Below are 21,127 nucleotides of genomic sequence, written 5' to 3' on the forward strand. Positions count from 1 at the left end.
GGGAGTCTCTTTGTAGGTACGTCAAAGGCTGGAATTAAGGTAATTCTTTTTTTTTCCCTAAGAAATAAATTAAAAGAAAAAATTTTTTTAATTTAAAAATACCAGATGGTTAGATCAGATTTTCTCAGCGTCACTGTTGCTAACGTTTGGGGCCAGATAATTCTTGGTAGCAGGAGGTTGTCTTATGCGTTGTAGGTTGTTTAGCCGCATCCCTGACTTCTGCCCATGGGATGCTGTTAGTGACAACCACATGCCACAAGATACTGCCAGATGTCCCCTAAGAGGCAGCCTGGCTTTCTGTTGAGAACCATTGCATTAGATGATCCATAAGCTTCTTTCCAGTTGTACTTTATAATAACCTAATGAAAATTGCTCCTTAAAAAGTGTTTTCTTTCATTTTAGAGAAACTCATAATCCAGATTTTAAACTCACAAAATTGTTAAATAATGAAATTAATGTATATCCCTAAACTTCGAATTCAAGGCATTTTTCATGTTGAATTACGTTGTGTGTCCAAATGTGGCTCTTAGTAGAAAAATCTAGTTTGGGCAGACTTTGTAAATATCCAGGTGAGAGCAGCAACTGTGAAGTGAGAATCTTCAGACTTGAGAGTGATTCCAGGGGGATGAAGGACTGTGGTTTTATTATGTGTCTCAGAAAATTAATGGCTATTTTTAGAAATTCAGTCCCACAGTTACAGTTTCTCCCGAGAGGAGGTTGTCATCCGTATTTCTTCACTTCTAGAGCATCCTGGTGGATGTTGTTCCTTCCTGTTGTCTAGTTCCAGCATGGCAGGGTTTCTTCAGAACTCCCTGATGGAAAAGACACAACAAGGTTACGTGTTAATGTTGCAGGGAAGATGTGCAGGTTAAAGTGGGAGAAGGGGAGCAGCGGGGAGAACCAATTGTAGGAGAACCAATTGTAGGATTAGGTAAAGCCTCAAGTACTGGCTTTAGGTCTGTCTAGTAATGTCATATATTCGGATACAGAAGCTGGATTACAAAAAAGTTCATCCTGTTTGACATTTGCAGCCACTTCCAGGGCTAAACTAGTAGTAGTTGATATATTTCAATTGTGTCTACTTCACCACAGATACCTTTGTGCCAAACAGCGTCATGTACCAGGAGCAGATTATGTATGTGCTCTGAGATATTTAGTCGTCTCTCTCCCTTCTAACTTGTGATACTCTTAAACCTTGACCTGTACAACTGTTCAGCTGTCTAGAGAGCAACTATCTCAGATACTGTGCTGTCTGTAAGATGTTTAAGAGAAATTAGCATCTGTTGTACATGTGGATATATTCAATAGGCAGTGTCTGTGTACCGCTTAGATTTAAAACTAGGAGTGGAGTTACTTGCTGTGTTCAGCCTAACGTGTACATTTTTTTTAGGTAAGAAAGCAAACCTAGGCAAAAATGTAAGCACGAACATGCACCACGGCCCAGCAGCAGAGATTGCCGTCGAGACCACTGTACCCAAACAAGGACAGAATCTATGGTAATGTGAGCATTCATCTGGCTGCTCTTTCTTCTTCGTTTTCAGTGTTAAGGAAATATTTGATACAGTGACAGCAGTGAGTTAGTTATTCACTATTGAGAGCGTTTTGTGTGACTCTGATTTCTTGGATATGTAAGCTCATTGCTTTAAAAGCAGACTTGATTTTTTTTTTTTATAAGAATATATTTGTTTGCTTTAAGGTTTAGAATTTATTTTTCTGTTGTAATGTAACTATATTATAGGACAGATCTTATATAGCATTGAAAATGCCTTTTAGTCTGCTTGGGAATAGAGCAGGATTTTCATCTCTATTAAAGAGTAAATAATTATAAATACAGCCATTAATCTTCGTGTGTGCCTGTTCTGCTTTAAGCTGGGAACTAGGTTTTGGAGAGGGTCCCTTCTACTTTGTGATCGCATCAGCTGCTTTGGTTGTGCTCACCTTTGGTTTTGGATATAAGTTTACTCTTTAAAGGGGTAGGGACAAGAGTGAACTTCGTGAATTTGTACGCTTGTCTCATTACATTTTAGCAGAAACATTGGCTCCAGTGTCCTGGGATAAAGTTAACATTAGGTCTTATGGCAACAGTAAATTTTTCTACTTCTGAGCAAGGTTGGAATTCTGCTTTCCCACTCCCACCACCATAGTGTTTGATTCCACCCTCCCCCCTCCCCCCCCCACACACACAGAGTTAACAAGCTTTTTTTTGGCCCCTGCAGGTTTTTATGTGATAGTCAGAAGGAACTGGATGAGTTGCTAAATTGCCTTCACCCTCAGGGAATAAGAGAAAGTCAGCTTAAAGAAAGACTAGAGAAGAGGTAAGGGTTTTCATCTTGCTCTTCACATCTTCTTTTCTGCATTAGATATTATACATACTTTGGTGGGGGGGTCGTTGTTTAGCCATAAAAGCTTAAGTAAAATTTTAAAAGCCTGTAACCCTCTTATGTTGTTTGGTATTTTCTTGACACCTCATAATTATTTGGAAAATTAGGCTATTAAAGCATGTGGATACAGGGTAGCAGGGTTTTTCACTAACGTGCCACATACCAGGCCGAGAGCTTCACTGGAGTTAGGTAGCCTTGTAAACACCGTTCCGCATCGGTCGGTATTCAGAAGTATTCTGCCAGTATCCAAAATAGCCATAAAATGAAAACAACCTCAATTTTATCAACTGATGGATGAATAAACAAAATGTGGTGTATGCATAAATTCAACCATTAAAAGGAGCAAAGTGCTGAAATATGCTGCCACATAGATGAACATCATGCTTAGTCAAAGAAGCCAGACATAGAAGGGCATGTAGTGTGTGATTTCACTTATGTGAGACATGCACAGTAGGCAAATTTATAGTCAGAAAATAGATTAGTAGTTGCCAGGGGATGACGGGTGGGGGGAATTGAGTGTACAAATGAACATTCTCTCTGGAGGAGCACAGCTTCAAACCAGGCCTCAAAGAATTTCCACAGATACAATTCTAAGAAACTCATGGTAAAAAAAAAAAAAGTTTAAAAAAATCCACACAAATAAGGTATCATAAATGAGAGGTAAAGAAACACACAAGATACTGGAATTACCATGTGCAGAATACAATCAGTGTGTTTCTAAAGAGTCAAGAAAAATAAATTTGAGATTTGTGTAAGAAACAGATTGTTAAAAAGCAGAGCTAAAAAGATCTAAATCAGTCTTGTAGAAATAAAACATGTCATTCAAGTCATTGGAATCTGTAGATCATTTTTTAAGTTCCTTTATTCCTCCTCCCCTTTCTCTCAACTTTTCTAGGTACCAGGACATTATTCATTCTATTCATCTGGCCCGGAAGCCAAATTTAGGTCTAAAATCCTGTGATGGCAACCAGGAGCTTTTAAACTTTCTTCGGAGTGATCTCATTGAAGTTGCAACAAGGTTACAGAAGGGAGGACTTGGTTATGTGGAAGAAACCTCAGAATTCGAAGCTCGGGTAAGACCATCAGGAAAATACCCTTGAAGTCTGTTAATTTGGAATTGTTCCCTGATACTCTTCTTGGCTTCCCTAGATGACCCTGGGGATCATATGTTTATTTTGAAAGACACATGTGGAATCCTAAGTTCTCTGTGTACATATAGTATTTTTTCCCTTTTCATCATTTGCTGGTTTCCAGAAAAATCTAATAGTTGGCTCAGAACCTTTGTTAAAAAAGAGCTTTTCTGTTAAGTTGAAAGAAGACTAGTCCTGAAGTCATAGTCATAACATTGTTTAACCTGTCCATTCCCACGTGATGCCTGTGCTTTAGGGTAGGAAACGTTTGTGTATCCCGCTTTTGTCCATTCTCTAACCTCATCACCTCAGTGGAGTAAATCTTGTGTTGGGCAACACTCATGCTGCTAAATAGGTAATTTCAGTGAAGGTATACTTACTGCTCAGAAGGACCCTAAAGTGTTACAGGTGACCCAGTTCAAGAGACACTGTGTCCCACATTAGATAAGTTTAGGTATCAAAGCTGGAGAAAAGATTGGAAAACACTGTCCATCAGTTATTACTATGGGGCTTCCCTGGTGGCTCAGATGGTAAAGAATCTGCCTGGAATGCAGGAGACCCAGGTTCCATCCCTGGATTGGGAAGATCTCCTGGAGAAGGAGAAGGGCATGGCTACCCACTCCAGTATTCTTGCCTGGAGAATTTCGTGGACAGAGGAGCCTGAGAGGCTAATTTTGTGTTAATTTTAAATAATGAAATCCACATAATTCCAAACATCAATATTGGTGAGTCTTTTCAAATTTTTAAATATGCATTATATGTGTTAATAGTTATATGATTTTTATGAGCAGTTGGGGATCCCCCCGCCCCCCCAGTTTTCCCTCCTTTATAGGAACTTTCCATTTCTTCTAGTCTTTGTATCACTTTGGTGTACATAATAAGCCATGGAGTTGATATGGTAAATCTTTTATTGTCAGGCTTCTGTTTTTTTCTTTGCTATTTGAATCAGCAAATCATAATATCATCTTATATATATAACTTTTTTTTTCATTAGCTCTGTTATGAGTTCTTGGTACATTCCCTGGGAATAGGATTGAAACATATTTATTGTTCAAATTTGTTTTGGTTTTTAATAGGAATTATTCAACCAAAAGGATTCTGCCAGTTTCAAATATTGTAATTGCTTTTTTATTTAGCAAGTATTTATCAGTTGCCTACTTTGTGCCAAACCCAGACCCATACCTTGCTAGCATTGGATTATCATCATTCTTCTCTTTTCATACTGTTCATGGGGTTCTCAAGGCAAGAAGACTGGAGTGGTTTGCCAGTCCCTTCTCCAATGGACCAAATTTTGATTCTCTTCGTAGTTATAAAAGGGTACTTTTAAATCGGCATGTGTCGTGTGACTGAGAAGGTAGAGCATAATTTGGATCAAAGTGATCTAGCTTATATTTCTCCATTCATAAAATCAATGTGAGGCTTCGATGAGATCGTCATCTAAAACGTATTAATGGCTTAGAGTTTGTAAGCTAGTGGGTTGGTAAATTTTTACTTTCCTTCTGTTCTTCTTTGCCTTGAGACTCATTTGTACTTAGTAGGCACTCGGTTGCTGAGTGAATGAATGAGCTCAGTAACTTCCTTAAGTAGAGCAAGTTTCAGCATCTCATGGGTCCCTTCATCAGGGATATCCAAGTAGTCTGGCTACTTTCAAATGTATAAGCCTTCCATTTAACTGAGGCACCCAGTTAAATTAATGTTACGTGACCAGTTTCAGTTTAGGTTGATTTGAATTTAATTGAGGATAGTCTGCTTTCATCTTTCTCTTGGCCTTTCACTCAGTCTAGTCTTGAAATCGTTTTCTGTAGGTGATTTCACTAGAGAAACTGAAGGATTTTGGTGAATGTGTGATTGCCCTTCAAGCCAGTGTCATAAAGAAGTTTCTCCAAGGCTTCATGGCTCCCAAGCAGAAGAGAAGAAAACTCCAAAGCGAAGATTCAGCCAAGACTGAAGAGGTGGATGAAGAGAAAAAAATGGCAGAGGAAGCAAAGGTATTTTAGCTAATGAAGATGTCATTTTATGACTGTAGAAGTATGTAATCTGCTGTTAAAATTATCTAACCCTGTGCCTTGTAGCTGCATAAACACTGTTCCCTGAGCCAGTGTCTGATCTTTATCCCTTTCTCCAAATGTTGTTTTCAAACTGGTCTGTGGAGCACAGCCCTGCCTACAGTGCTGGATACTGTGTTAGACACCCCCAAACCCCCAACACACACACCTTTTACCTTTACCAAAGCAAATTCCGTTTTTAAAAGGGGTTTGGGTGTGTGTTCAGTCATGTCTGACTCTTTGCGACCTCATTGCCTGCAGCCTTCCAGGCTCCTCTGTCCGTGGGATTTCCCAAGCAGTTTCCTCCTCCAGGGGACCTTCCTGACCCAGAGATCAAATTCATATCTTCTGTGTCTCCTGCATTGGCAAGTGGACTCTTTACCACCGAGCCATTTGGGAAGCCCTTTTTTGAAAGGTGGTGGTTTTTAATGTTTTTTTAATTGTAAAATATACATAATGAACAACTTTGCCATTTTTACGTGTAATCTGTGTCATTAAGTACGTTCACATTGTTCTGCAACTATTACCACCATCTGTCCCCAGAATTTTTTTTATCTTCCCAAACTGAAACTGCCCATTGCACACTAAGCTGCCCACTTCATCCTTCCCCAAGTCCCTGGCAGCTATCGTTTTCTTTTTGTGTTTATGGATTTGAGTATTCTAGGTATCTCATGTAAGTGGAATCATACAACATTTGTCCTTTTGTGACTGGTTTAACTTCTTCAAAGTTAATCTGCGTTGTAGCATGTGCCAGAATTTCCTTCTTTTGTAAGACTGAGTAATATTTCATTGTATGTATAGACCGCATTGTGCTTATCGGTCCATCAACAAACACTTGAGTCACTGCCACCTTTTGACTATTGTGATTAATGCTGCTGTGGGCCTGTAGAGCTTGTCTGGAGGTTCTGTTCAGGGAACACAACTACTTGTGCACGTTGGGCAAAGAAAGGCCCTCCTCTGTCAGGGAAGGTTGTCTTCTTTGACCAAGCTTGAAGCAAGTGGCAAGGAGAGAGGAGGGGAGGGAGAAAAGTGCAAACAAGGGAAAGTATTCCACTGCATAATGGCTGGGACTGGCTTGCCTCTGCTGGTCACTTTGAATAGTCTGGGGGTTTTGGTGATAAGTAGAAGCCAGAAGTCCTTGCCCTCAAGACCTGTATGAGAGATGCTTAGAGTAGTGTGACGAATATGGAGGAAGACCAGTCCATGGCTCGCCTGTGAGGGATCCAAGGGCCACTTAACACTTGCCAGAGGAGAGAACCTGTTAGCTGGATTTTAAAGAACAAGTAGAAATTAATCAGGCTGTGGAGAGGGGTGGGCGCAGTGTTAGTCTGAGCTGGAGTTGCTGCTCATCACTGACCACTGGTCCTTGTTTCGTCCTCTGAGTTGACATGGAAGGAGTTTACTCTCTGAAGCTCCTCTGGGAGTTGTACACAGTTGTCATGTTGCCCCCAAGTTTCTTCCTAAGACTGAGAGTGATATACGATACAAGAAACATTTTAGGTGAGAGGTGAGCAGAGAACTAAGATTAGATAAAGTGAACTAAGTTAGATAAACTTTAAACTTAATTCATGACACAGACTCAGCTTTCACACACATGTCATTGTCTTACAGGAATACAGCATCCAGGTAACCTCTAGGTGAAATAAGACATCAGACAGCTCATACTCTCCTTTGCTGAATCTCTTCTCATTAGGCATACTTTCAGCCTTGCTGAATGCTTCATGGGTTTCGTTTTTAACCCAGTTCTATTCAGAACAGTCTCCTCCTTGATGTGATCTTTCCTTGCCATTCCTTTACTCATATTATTTATTTTCTTCTCATTGGGAACTAGTAGCTATATAGCGTTCTCATTAAGTTCCTTTTTAGTATTCAACCCCATAGTGAAGTAACATCTTTTCAGTTTGTCATATGAGACGATTCTTAGCTTGGTTGGGGAGGAAAATATGAGCACTTTTTTTAACCTTGGGGCCCAGACACATAGCACACAAATGGAAAACATGGAGGAGTTTCTTGGAAAATCAATTAGGTTGCCGACTAAGTAGTTCAACAATGTTCTCCATTAAAATGGCATTATGCCCTGCAGTTCCCCACCGAAGGTCAGCCTTGCCACAGCTCTGAAATTTTCCACTGTCCTTTGCTTTGAAGGTTTCCACTTAGCACGGGCCAGGGTTTTTCAGCTGGCACTAGGCTGCTGCATTGAGCTAATGTCAGTTTCTAATCTGTGCTTCAGTTTCCTTTTTTGTGAAAGTAGATTATCTCTTAAATCCCTTCATGTGGTAGTCAATTATTTCAGTTATTTAATGTTTATTTCATTTTCTGGCGTTCAGTGGGAAAGATGTTTTATAGTTGGGCGAAATCCTGGGTTCTGTTAGGCTCTCTGTTTACTTTGGATGCGTTTGTCTTGACAAGCTGGTTATCTGTTTTTCCATTATGAACATTCTTTTATGGAAGAATATGGTCTGACGCCTCATTATATTCTTGTCAAACTATGATGTTGTCTTTTTAGTGTTAGGTAAAGGGAATTAATGGTGGCTTGCCCATAAGCTGGCTTCCCCTTAATTTTGTTATATACACTTCTGCTGTTTCTAACTAGGGCCCAACTTGGCTTAAATATGTTGGAGAATTTGACTTTTTCATCAGAATAATGTGTCTGGCTTCCCAGCAATACTGCAAGACAGAGCATTGACATGATGGCGCTGTGTTGACTGTAAAACCTTTATCTAGCTGCTGTTGATCTGTTTTTAAGTCTTGGATAATGTGGTTTTTGTTTTTATTTAATGTTCTAGACTGGAATTTTGTGCAGTGGGAGGAGACTAAGATGTTCTTTAAAATGTTGAGTGCCAGTTGTTTTTGTTTTTGAAATTAGAGGCTGGTTGAAGACAAGGCCTTTGATGCCAGCAAAGGTCCATCTAGGTCAAAGCTATGCACTTTCCAGTAGTCATGAATGGATGTGAGAGTTGGACTGTAAAGAAAACTGAGCGCCAAAGAATTGATGCTTTTAAACTGTGGTGTTGGAGAAGACTCTTGAGAGTCCCTTGGACTGCAAGGAGATCCAACCAGTCAGTCCTAAAGGAGATCAGTCCTGAATGTTCATTGGAAGGACTGATGCTGAAGCTGAAACTCCAATAATTTGGCCTCCTGAAGCAAAGAACTGAGTCATTGGAAAAGACCCTGATGCTAGGAAAGATTGAAGGCAGGAGGCAAAGGGGACAAGAGAGGATGAGATGGTTGGATGGCATCACTGACTCGTTGGACATGAGTTTGAGCAAGCTCCAGGAGTTGGTGATGGACATGGAAGCCTGGCATGCTGCAGTCCCTGGGGTCGCAAAGAGTCAGATATGACTGAGCGGCTGAACTGAACTAAACTCAAGACAAGGCTGGTCTGGATGAATAACACAGTGCATAAAACAGGACCTAATGTTTAAATGCCAGCAGCGCCGGATGGGGGATCAGGAGACCTGGCCCAGATTGCTGAGATCTTGGGCAAACTTTCTTTTCACGAAAAATAAACAATGAACATTCATACAGATGTGCACAAACATTCATAGCAGTCTTACTCAGAATAATCAAAAAGCGGAAGCAATCCAAGTGTTTGCCAGCTGATGAATGGATAAACAACATGGATGTATTACTCCGCAGTTTAAGTGGAATGAAGTACTGTTACATGCTGGGATATGGATGAAGCTAGAAAACATGCTCAATTAAAGAAGCCAGTCACAAAAGGCCACATGCTGTGTGAAACGTCAGAATAGTTAAATCTATAAAGCAGAGGAAGATTGTGGTTGCCTCGGGCTGAGGAAGTGGTGGGATAGGGTAGGGAATTGTGGGTTAGGGTAGCGATAGGAAATGGCAAGTCTTTCTTGGGTGGTAAAAATGTTCTAAAATTAAGATTATGTTGATAGTTGTAAACCTCTGTAGATATGTGAAGAGCCATTGACTATACGTTTAATAGGGAGAACTTATTAATATATATCTCTAGTCTATTTTCGGAGAAGGCAATGGCACCCCACTCCAGTACTCTTGCCTGGAAAATCCCATGGGCGGAGGAGCCTGGTAGGCTGCAGTCCATGGGGTTGCGAAGAGTCGGACACGACTGAGCGACTTCACTTTCACTTTTCACTTTCATGCATTGGAGAAGGAAATGGCAACCCACTCCAGTGTTCTTGCCTGGAGAATCCCAGGGATGGGGGAACCTGATGGGCTGCTGTCTATGGGGTCGCACAGAGTCGGACACGACTGAAGTGACTTAGCAGTAGCAGTCCGTTTTTAAAATGAGGTTTAAATAAGCTTATTCTCAAGGTCTCTTCCAGTGTTTTGGTGTGTTTGTTTTAATGAGGCCACATGTGCTAGGTGCTCAGATTTTATAATTTATAGGAAATGTTTTTTAAATGTTGATAACTTGTGTCCATCTGACCACTAGAGGACACCAAAGCCCATTTTAGCTGTTCCCTGGCTGTTCTTAATAACACTCTTAGGAACTGAACCTAAAATTCTTAAATGTATATTCCATCGAATGAAGAAGATTTCAGTTTCACTACAGTAGGAGACTCTCTGGTACCACACGTCAGCTCTCATTACATTAGGGTTGAAGACCAGCGAGGCAGCCGTGATTGTGTATCTTACATCCTGCTGAGGCACTCTGAAAAGGGAAGGAAGGAAATTGTATTTCAGAGGCAGATGTTGAAATATCTGCACTGCAAGTTGGAGTAAGGAATGAGTCAGTTTTCACTAGAACTTGAGCAGCCTCTTAAATAGATGTTTGTGGTGTGTTTGTGTTACTTACCGTTGTTGTTCATAAACTTACACCCAAGGCTCCTGGTTTCTGTGAGAAGAAGACAGCCTTTGTTCCCCTCCCTCCTCCTGCACACCAGGGCAGTGTGGAGCTCAACTGTTGTTTTCCCTCGGCAGCTTTCTTACAGGAGGGAGACTATTACTTGAAATAGGCCTTTTTGCTTAGGACAGGGCAGTAAAACCCAGCAGGGGTGGTGTCAGTCAGCTGGAGCTAGCCAGGCTGTGAAAGTAGCCAGCATGTCTGACTTCAGTTCAGTCATGACTGACAGCAGAATGAACTCCACAAGGCTCTCGGCTCCTGGTGGACTGCCTGAGCGTCACCTTGTCCAGTTCTTGTGTTGTCTGACTGTTGAGAATGATGCCGTCTATCATGCCATTTAATCATTTAGGCTTTCTAAGTGCTTTGAAAGTGTCTGCAAAAAATCGCCTTTCAATTAATAAAACAGCAGTACAAATACATGAGTTATTCTAAAATGGTGTTTTTGTTCCACCTCAGAATGTGTGTTTTATTGAGAGGGTTGAAAGTTCTTAATTGTATTTTTCTCCATCACAACTCTTTTGCTAATACTACATTAATTTCCATTTTTTGATGATGTCAGGAGACAGTGGGTTATGCTGAGTAACTGCCCAGAATGAAATCAGACCAACCTCCAGCGCTTTACAGTTGTCACTTCAGTTAGAAGTTGGTGATCAAGTCAAGAGAAATGTCACATATCTGTGCTTCATACTTTTAAGGACTGTAGAACGACTCATATCACTGGTATTTCTAGGCCCTGTATCTGGGATCGGGGCACATACTGGTGCAGAAAGTGATACTCTTGTTGACCACAGTTTTGTTAGCTCCATGACATTGCTGCGTACTAGCGTTATTTACACAGTGTTTCTGCTTTTAAATGACACTGAGTCTTTTAAGTGGATTTCACTAGAAGAGACTCGTCTCTAGTCACCCGCCCCCCGCCACCAAATTCTTTGTGTGCCCTTTGGAACTTTTTTGCACCCTTTAAGGCCTTGGTTTCTTCTGTAAGAGAAATGGGTTAGACCGGAGGGGCCCTAGAAGGTGAGTACACTCGGGATTCTCCCGTATCTTTACCTGATCCCTCTCTCAGCGTGTGCTCTGTCAGTGTGCTGTGAAAGGCCCATATCCTGTGCCTTTGCGGTCACTGTAGTAATGCTGGCCTGCTTTGGTCTCTGTTTAGGTCGCATCTGCTCTGGAAAAATGGAAGACAGCTATCCGCGAGGCTCAGACTTTTTCCAGAATGCATGTTCTACTTGGGATGCTTGATGCCTGTATCAAATGGGATATGTCAGCTGAAAATGCTCGATGCAAAGTTTGTCGAAAGAAAGGTATATTTAAATCAGAAAGAAAGGTATATTTAAGTCAGAGTGGCTTATCTGAGTGTATTAGGCACTTGGGCTTCCATTTCCAAGTTCTTTTCTCCCTAGAGAGTTCTGTGCACACAGCTTTTAGATGTGGGGAGACAGATTTCACCTTCTGAGAGTCCATAAAATGCTGGTCTTTAAAGTCGAATGCCCACAAATCAGAGCAGCCCCTTTGTGCCTCAGTTTTGAGTATAAAATAAGAACAGTTGATCTTGCCAAGCTTTAAGTTTTCTCTAAGGAGCAAAATTAGTTTAACCCAAATTTAAAATCTGAATTTTACTCTTCTGTGGTGCTGCCAGTAGAGGGCAGTATTTGGACGCTATGAAGAAGGAAGTTTGGACTTTATATTTTGGAATCCTGCAGAGCGAAGCATGTGGGACTGTTTAATGCTGGAGCTTTTAGGAGCCCCGTTATGTTCTAAAAGCCCCTCAGTGATTGACTTCTCAGTGTCTAAAGTTGTGGTGTGACAGGTTAGGATATACTTTCCAAGGATGAAAAGACCTCTCTAAAATCATTTAGTTGCTCTAAAAACTGAAGGTTGGAGGGGGAAACGATCATTTAAATTGGTTTGGTGTATTTTCAAATGTAAGGGAACCAAACCATAATAGATATGAATCGGGACGCATTTGTCTGGTCGGGGCAGAGGAAGGAGGGCAGAAAGGTGTACTTTGTTGGGGGTTCATTTTTCAGTGGGAGAGGGGGCAGTGAAATCTCCTGCTGGTGCTTGAGTTTCTGCTGCCCCCTAGTGAATGTTAACCATCTATTCTAGCCCTGAGTCGATTTGGGGATGTAAGTTAGAAGCCCCAAACCCTAAATCACCTGTGGTCTAGTTAATACTGCATTTGCTTTCAGAAGATGACTGTGCTCTTTAAAACGGGGTCGCACTGCACTGGAACGTTTTGTCTTCTGTCGGGTTGACTGAGGCTGGCAGCTCCTTCTTAACAAGTCACTGACTGTGGCCGTGCTCCCGATGTGCTGTACATGTTATCTCCTTGCAGGTGAGGATGACAAGCTGATCTTATGTGACGAGTGTAATAAAGCCTTCCACCTGTTCTGTCTGAGGCCGGCCCTCTATGAAGTACCAGATGGTGAGTGGCAGTGCCCAGCTTGCCAGCCTGCTACTGCCAGGCGCAACTCCCGTGGCAGGTGAGAATTTCTTCTTCTTTTAAAAACAAATAAATTGATAAGTAGCTGTTGTGCTTGAGCTTCAGTTATTTAAACCGAATGAGCTGGGGAGCTTTAAGTTCATCTTTTGTGTGCCGACCCCCTTATTTAAGGAACTGCAGTGGGTCGGGGAGTGGTGCTCAAAGGGCTCTGATTTAATTTTCTCATTGTGGACATTTCTAGTTTTCATTACCAGCCATGTTTTATATTTTCTTGGTCATCCCTTCTTTTCAAATAACATAACTCCCTCTGTCTTTTATTTCCACTTTGCCCACTTCTTAATTTCTGATGACTTCTGCAGCCACCTGCTGCTAAAAGTCATGAAACTTATTACTTTCCTTACCTGTACCTACTCTCTTCCTTCCTTGGCGTGGTTAGAATTTGGGTGTCAGCTTGGACATCTTCCCCTCCCCTGTCTCTGTATTGCCAAATGTTATCCATTCAGTGTCTAGATGTCTGCAAGTCAGCCTCCTGCTGTCATAAGGCCCTCCTGCATCGCTCATCCGGCTTCCTCCAGTGGCTTCTCAACTCGACCTCATATCTTCCTCCCTCTTCTCTTTCCAGCTTTGTGGTGATACCAGAATGGTTTACAAAGGACAGAGATTTGCTTACATCACTATCCTCTTGAAACACCGTGGTCTTCCCACTGCCTCTAGAATGAAGTCCCTGGACTAACTTTTGAGACTGTTCTTACACAGCACTAGCTTACGATTTTATGAACTCTTGTTCCCTTCTTGTGTGCTTGTTACAGGCTGTTTATTGGGCATCCTTGCCTCTGGTGTTTTCTTCCCAGAGGGCCTATTCCCTGGCCCCAGAACTCCTGCCTGGCTAAACTGCCTTCCGCCTACCTAAAGTTGCACTGCTTTCTGGAAGCATGCTTATTACATCCTTAGGATTATTTCTCCTCTGTGTAACAGCTTGGCTTCTGATGTCTATAAAGTGGAATACTGGTGCATCTCGCCTTTTTTGTCAGTTTCTCCCCAGCTCGCTGTCTTCCTTGGGATTGTTCCTGCCCTGAGAGGAGAGGTGGAGCTGTGCCCTTCACCCTCACCAAGTGAGGCCGGCCACAGGGCCTCATAAGGAGACGCCTGACACTTGCCAAAGTTAATACCGTTGTTTTGCACGTTGAAATTTGAAGTTGTAAAAGAGCAGCATGTAGGCACTCTGGCTTGGTGTCTCTTTGAAAGGACAGAGCTGTTTGATCCCAGCCCTGCCTAACAGCATTACTCGGTTATTTCTCACTCCATTCCAGCTACACTTAGAGAGGGGAGGCCGCCGCTTGGAGTCGGTGGGGCTTTGGACCAGCTGTTCTGAGCTGGGATTACCAGTGCTTTGATGTTTCGGTCATCTGCAAGCTGTTGCAGCTCCTGGAAGGGGGCATCCAGGTGGAGTAACACCTGTCTGGGCTGTTTATCCTTTCAGTCCGTCCCAGCACTGGGGACAGCTTTTATACCTGAAATGTTACATTATCTGGCTGTTTTTGTGAGACAGAAGGAACGGTTTTGTGTGTCCAGGGGTGGGGTTGCATTTGGGTCTTGGTTTTTTGTTGCCATTCATGTTTCAGCCACCATGTTTGGGGCCTGGCAGAGGAGACACACGGTTAAAGCTTAGGTTTTCATTCTGCTTCGTGTCCTGGCCTCAATTCAGGTTCCCTCCCCTTATGAAATCTGTCTCGTCTGTGAAGAGGGGGAAGGTTGCCATGATTTATGTGGGACTTTACCTGTCTTTGGACCCCTTTGGCCTGGATCCATGGTCTCTACAAGTATTTTCTCCCACAGGAATTACACTGAAGAGTCTGCCTCTGAGGATAGCGAAGATGACGAGAGCAATGAGGAGGAAGAAGAAGAGGAGGAGGAGGAGGAAGAGGATTATGAGGTGGCTGGTTTGCGACGTGAGTATCTGGTTTCCTGACGTGAGTATCTGGTTTCCTTTCTTAGTTAACCTCATTGTCTTCTCAGCTGACCTGGGTTGGCGAGAGATGACCAACACCACCAGCATGCTATTTTCCGTGTTGTGGCAGTGGGCTGGCTCTGCTGCCGTAGCTCAAATGGGTTTTCAAGATGCCAGTTAACTGCCTGCCTAGTAGGAGGTTGGGTGGCTTGGTCTCAGAACATCAGACTGTGGCCAAGCCACTTGGTCCATGATTTCTTGGCATTCTGGGCCCAGGTGTGTTTGTGACAGGTCTGCTGGCTCTGAGCCCCTCCTGCGGGGCTGCGGCAATGGGAGTCCAGGCCGCTGCTGTCCCTTGCCTTCTCTGGCCTCTGGTGCGGTGTTCCTTTGAGAGAAGGCATTTGTCCTCTGGTGACAGTGATTTTCTCCTCCCAGTAGTGTGCAGGGCTGCAGAGTTGCTAGTCTGAAAAGAGGAGACGTCCCCCCATGGTTTGGGCATAGTTATTAGGAGGTTCAGATCTGTTTCTCACTAGATGTCAGCAGGGAAAAGGTCTCGTCACTTACCCTCACCTTGTTGACTCATTCTCTCATGTTCATTTTTCATGAGGCTTTGAGAGTTGGTCATTTTTATTCGTTAAACCATTAAGTCCTATAGTCTAGCCTTTTAACAGGCAGCCTTTCCTGCAAAATATACCTTTCTTTGTAGGTTAATACAGCTACAAGATTCTGATGAGCTTTTGAAGGAGGAAAAAGCTCCTCCATGATCATACTTGGCGCTGGGAGAGAAGGCTTGCGTGCCAGGCCCGGTCCTTACTGTATCGGTGCTGCCGAAACCCGAGGGCTCTGGGCTTGTGCCCCTGATCTCCATCTCCCCAACACTGCAGAGGGTTGGTTTGGGACACCTGTGTTCCTCTCGTTCCTCTAGGGCTCCTCTTGTTCACAAGGCATGACTTTTCAGGTATCTGAGGGAAGGAGACTAGGGGTCTCTGAGCCTGCGTTACACAGAGATGGCCGAGGACTGCCCAGGTCCTGATCTGGATACTTCCTTGTCTGTAAATGGATTCTGGATGTAACCATGTACTGATTTTGTTTATTTTCCAAGTAATGGTTTCCTTCCACTTTGAAGTTACTGCTTTTTCCAAGGACTTGTTCCCTCTCCAGGTTTCTAGGACCTCATCTACTGAAAGGATCCAGGAAGTTTTTGGTGGTTCAGAGCCTCTTGTCTGCTCTGCCTTTTAGGGCACAAAGATGTGGTTCCCTAGTGCAGTTCAAGGCCCTGGGCTGCTGGCTCTTCCGTGCATCCTGTGTTTCATCCTTGGCATTAGCTTCTTCCTCTCTCCCTCACCTAGTCTCAGAACTTAGAAAACCTAAGATGATTGGTGAAGCGTCCTCTTGGTCTAGAAGTAGAACATCAAACGCCGCCTCTGTGTGCCCTTAATTCTGGTCCAGGGCCCCTCCCCATTTTCCAGGGAAGTGTTTGCTTAGATGAGCAGCCTCGAGCTAACGCTGACGGGGCTTTGTTTCTCGGGGACGTGTTGAGAGGCGCTGGCCGCTCTGACGGTGAGCGCCTGTTGTAAACTGAGAAGTGGGCAGTCCTGTGCCTTTGTAGTTGCTCTTCTCTCTCGGGGGGTCCTGGGCGGGGCTCTGGTGGAAGTGGCCTGGCCTACTACTGTCTGTGCTTTTTAGAAACCAAAGCCTTAAGTTGGATTCATTGAGGAAGACTTCACATAAGTATCAGCTTTTCACTGAGCAGACTGTGGTGGTGAGTATAGGATAACTCTGGGAATTAGGAAACAGGATCTGTTCCACACTCAGATTCCATCTCTCATGTAAATACATGCGTTCTCAGGCTGAGCTTGGGCTGAAGAAATTCCAGGCAGACCCATCAGCAAATGGCCTTGTCTCCCGAGTGAGTCAGTTTACAGTTGACTCCTTCCAGCCCTCATTCCCTGTGGATGGGGTGGGGATAGAGGGTGCATGTACCGAAGGAACTGGCTTTCTAAAGAGACTCTTCAAAGGTCTTGGGCAGTTAATGAAAGATATCCATCCATTCGTCATCTGCTGCCGCTGCCCTTGATGTGCCCTGTGAGGTCAGAGAACAGGAAACGGATGGCATGAGCCCCACCCCCCGCCAACGTGAGGGTGTCACCGCTCTGCTCATCCAGAACATCACCCTTTCCGTGGGCATGCTCCCTTCATCTTCAGTTCTTCTCTGAATGCATGTGTTTAATTTCAGTGAGACCGCGCAAAACTGTCCGGGGCAAGCAGGGTGTCATCCCCCCTACAGCACGGCCCGGCCGACGGCCAGGCAAGAAGCCGCATCCTGCCAGGAGGGCTCGGCCGAAAGCTCCACCTGCAGATGACATGGAGGTGGATGAGCTGGTAAGAATCATTCTTCCTCCGCGCTCTAGCATCTCAGGTTCGTAACCCCCACTCCAGCATCAGGAATTCACCAGGCAACAGGTGGAGCCGCCCCTTTGCTCCCTCCCCCGCCCCCCACTTTGGAGACTGATAAGGCAGATGGATGGGCTTGTAGGCAGACGGGGCAGCAGGCCCCCGGGAGCAGCTATGCCCGGCATTCCGCTACTGCAGCCTGCAAACATCTCCTCTAGTTAACGGGCAGCCTGCGACTCGTTAAGGACTTTAAAATAGTATCCATGTGTCTCCCGGGGCTCAGCGGGGCTGGGTCTCTGTGGTGGGAATGTCAGCAATGTCGGAGCCTCGCTCACTCGGGGCTTTTGCCGACAGTTGTCACGGGAGGGACGCACCCTCCCCTCTGCTCCCCAGCCAGTGTGATCTTAGCAGTCTTGCTTTGGATTTCACTTGAGTTTTAAAGAACAAAAAGCTTGACAGATCAAATTGGAGTTGGAGGTGGGCTGGGGGCATTAAAGCAAGCCATCAGGACGCTCAGCGGGCACCCTGGGTGCCCTTCCTGTAGGCCCGGCCCTGATCCCTTCAACTGTGCTTCTGGCTGAGTGCGCACACCTATTCCTGCCACGTGGAGGGGCAGCCTACCCCTTTCTTTGTAGCCTCTTAGCGGCTTCTCAGGAGAGCCAGGACGAGAACTCTTACTTTTCTTCCCTCAGACACCCCCACCCCCACAAAATTGACTTCAGGTGGTCCCCATAACCCACCTGGCATTCTGCAGTTGCTTGTATAAACTCATCCACGGCGTGACCGTAATCCCAGGTCCACCTGCTGTCAGACGGCTAGCTTCCTGGGGACAGTGACCCTCTCTAACTGGCCCCGTCAGGGCTGCTGGGACCCGGCCACTGCTGCCTGTTCTCTGTTTTGATCACTGTCCACCAGGGAGGCGGCGGGTGGGCTGATGCCCACCGCTTAGAGCGCTCTCTGGATGGAGTCAGATGATCTTGACCATCTTCTCTGTTCCAAGAAGACAACTAAACTTTGCTCTTTGCTTTTTTAAGCAGATATAAAAACACTTTTTAAAGTGTCTTCTGTCCTGTCTACTCTGCTCTCAGACCTGCAATAAAGTGTCTTCTTTCTTTGGCTCCAGGTACTTCAGACCAAACGGAGCTCCCGGAGGCAAAGCCTGGAACTGCAGAAGTGTGAAGAGATCCTCCACAAGATAGTGAAATACCGCTTCAGCTGGCCCTTCAGGTGCGCTTGGGCTCAGGGGAGTGGGCCAGCCTTGCAGCTGAGCCCCTGGGACATATCTTAGTGGCAGGCGGGGAAGTGACCTTCCAGACTGGCAGAGTCCACTCTGAGCACAAGTGAACACCCCCGCTCTGCCTGCCTGCTGGTGGGCTGGGCTCGGCATTCTGGTGAGACGTTTGATGATGTCCGTGGTTTGATAACCAGGTTTCTGTCTGGTTCAAGGCTGCGCTGACCTCTCCATTTGGTTCTTCTCCCAGGGAGCCCGTGACCAGAGATGAGGCTGAGGACTACTATGACATCATCACCCACCCCATGGACTTCCAGACAATGCAGAGCAAATGTTCCTGTGGGGGCTACCGCTCTGTGCAGGAGTTTCTTGCTGACTTGAAGCAAGTGTTTACCAATGCTGAGCTTTACAACTGCCGGGGCAGCCACGTGCTGAGCTGCATGGTGAAGACGGAACAGTGTCTGGTGGCTCTGTTGCATAAACACCTTCCTGGCCACCCGTATGTTCGTAGGAAACGCAAGAAGTTTCCCGACCGGCTTGCTGAAGATGAGGGGGACAGTGAGCCAGAGCCCGTTGGACAGTCCAGGGGACGAAGACAGAAGAAGTAGAGAGGCAGGGCCCTGGTAAGGGAGCTGAGGTCGGGGGGACTTGAGGGAGAGAGCGAGGGAGGGGGGAGGGAGGCGAGAGAGGAAGCTGGAGAAAACGTGGACGGGAGGAGGTCAGGGGGAGCCCGGGAATGCCTGTCACCCGAGCTCACACGCATCTCCAGAACTCTCCATGGGCCTTAATCAAGCAGCGCACTTTGGAGAGCCTCTTGCTGGGTCGGTGGTCTTCGCCCAGAAATCCTGTGGGGAGAGGTGGCCTTAATCCCCCTTCGTGAGGGTTTCCAGGAGGAGTCCAAGGTTTTTCTCGTGAACCCAATTCCTTTTCTTTCTTCTTTGCTAAGGTCCCTCCCACTTTGGCCACCACAGCAGTGCCAAGCCCTCTGGTCTCCAGGGGAGGGGTTACTACATTACGTAGAAGGATGAAGGGTAATCAGGCCAGCTGGGGAGGTAGTGTCGGTTTTTTAAATCTATATTTATACACAGTCCTGTTTCTTTAAGCCTGCCCGCCCTGCCTCTCAGGTGGCAGTATCAGTGAGTGCCACAGAGTTCTGTGTTCACCAGCATCAGGAGACAGTTGTGGTCTGTTGAGTTGATCTTGGCAGAGTAAAGGGACATGTCCTACAGCCATTCCTGAGTACCCCTCCCCTTCTTTGTGACAGCTCTCTCCCCGCCCCTGGCCCCCTCAAACAAAACCTAAGGCACTTCACTCAGAGCCTGGAGCCCTGCTTGTAACCATGCGTATAACCTTTCCTTTGATGGGTCTGGCAGAGGGGTGTTGGAGCCCAGCCCACCCACACACCAGACAAGCTCTTAGGGGAGCAGAAGAAAAAGCAGGAAGAATTTAAATGTTTAATTTTTTTTAAATTGACTTTTCTAGTTATTAAAGGTTGCTTGTTTCAGCAGTGATATTGTATAAAGAACATCTTGTAAAAAGATCTCTGTCATCTCGCTTTGGCACATGTACAGTACGATTTCTATGATAACGTGTTTGCTTTCCTTTGCCGGTCGCTTCCCTCAGCCCGTCCTCTCTCTAGAGCAGGTGGGCTGGGGCTTGGCGGGGCCGGCGGTGGGGACCACCTGCTCGTGGGCGGTCCCTCTGCCGCCCTGGCGGCCGCTTCGGCCACCTCCGTGTGCAGCGCCCCTGCCGCGCTCCTCTGGCCTCAGACTCGGACCCCAAGAACCCAAGTCGCAGCGCTCAGTGTCGGGGGCGGGGGGGGGGCTCTGTGGCCCTTCGCGCAGCAAGTCTAGCACTAGTCACGTTTAGGCCAACCTTTGTGTCTTCTTTCCCTTTTATGGCAGATTTTGATAAAAAACGCAGAACAGGGTTTAATTTTCTTTTCTGTCAACTTTGAATTTGGAAAACGTGAGCATCTAAGCGCTTCCGGACCGATTCAAATGAAGGGAAAAGAAGTCCACCAAGGGGACTGCAGCTCGCAGAACTAAAGCCTGTTAAAGTGAAATGTCAGGGTGTGGGCCCCGTGCCCCGGCCGCCTCGGGGTTTGCCCGGGGGCTGCCGGCTGGGCTCCCCTGGGCTTGGAGCCAGCGCTGGCGTTCCAGCATCACAGCCCCGCGCCGACACCGTCCCTGCGTCCCTGCCTCCTGCCCTAGAGCCAGTCTGTTTCTGTTAACAGTGAGAATTCTGTGTTCCCACTTCAGTGACACCTCAGTTACTTGTTGTTTTTTAAACTGTCTTTAAGGAGGAAGGGCCCTATTAAAGGGTAAACTTGTAATAAATTGGACTTTCAAATAAACATTATGTACTTGTGTTTATAAAGAAGTGACAACTCTGGTGAATTTTTCTTTGTGCTCTTGGAGGTCTTAGTGGACAGCAGTACGTCCCGAGCGCGCTTTCCCTTGGGCTCTTGGAGGCTGTTCTTCAGGAGAGGGCCTCTGGCTTACGGTCTTTTAACCACAGGTCAGATCCATCTACTGGATTTCTTTGCTTCCAGGACAGCGTTCTGGTGCCCTGGGTAATCGAAGCCATGGCCTTCAAGCCTCTCCTGGCTTTGTCTCCATCTCAAACCCACACCCCACCCTACCCAATTCTATTGGAAACTTCTAGGAATTAGAAGAAACTAATTTTTTAAGGCTTCACTGTGGGAATTTGTGGTCCTTC

At 45.4% G+C, this 21,127-nt stretch overlaps 1 protein-coding gene and 1 long non-coding RNA gene across 2 annotated transcripts in view; one reads left to right on the top strand and one right to left on the bottom strand.

The window, feature by feature from the left end:
* BAZ1B (bromodomain adjacent to zinc finger domain 1B) overlaps positions 1-20,788 on the top strand; it is a 55,868-nt gene extending 35,080 nt beyond the window's left edge. Inside the window, exons 10-19 of the mRNA NM_001192183.3 lie at positions 1,391-1,496; positions 2,217-2,315; positions 3,277-3,454; positions 5,317-5,499; positions 11,544-11,691; positions 12,726-12,873; positions 14,670-14,782; positions 17,018-17,163; positions 18,299-18,402; positions 18,657-20,788. Coding sequence (NP_001179112.3) covers positions 1,391-1,496; positions 2,217-2,315; positions 3,277-3,454; positions 5,317-5,499; positions 11,544-11,691; positions 12,726-12,873; positions 14,670-14,782; positions 17,018-17,163; positions 18,299-18,402; positions 18,657-19,014 — 1,583 coding nt within the window. The 3' untranslated portion in view covers positions 19,015-20,788. The remainder of the gene's footprint in view (positions 1-1,390; positions 1,497-2,216; positions 2,316-3,276; positions 3,455-5,316; positions 5,500-11,543; positions 11,692-12,725; positions 12,874-14,669; positions 14,783-17,017; positions 17,164-18,298; positions 18,403-18,656) is intronic.
* LOC132343870 (uncharacterized) lies at positions 616-11,548 on the bottom strand. Its single transcript, XR_009492872.1, has 2 exons — positions 11,438-11,548; positions 616-812 (listed from the first exon to the last, which is right to left on the bottom strand). It is a non-coding gene; the product is annotated as an uncharacterized lncRNA (long non-coding RNA).
* Positions 20,789-21,127: the final 339 nt, after the last annotated feature.

The sequence above is a fragment of the Bos taurus genome, chromosome 25, assembly GCF_002263795.3.
Source record: "Bos taurus isolate L1 Dominette 01449 registration number 42190680 breed Hereford chromosome 25, ARS-UCD2.0, whole genome shotgun sequence".
In the NCBI taxonomy this organism is placed as follows: Eukaryota; Metazoa; Chordata; class Mammalia; order Artiodactyla; family Bovidae; genus Bos; species Bos taurus.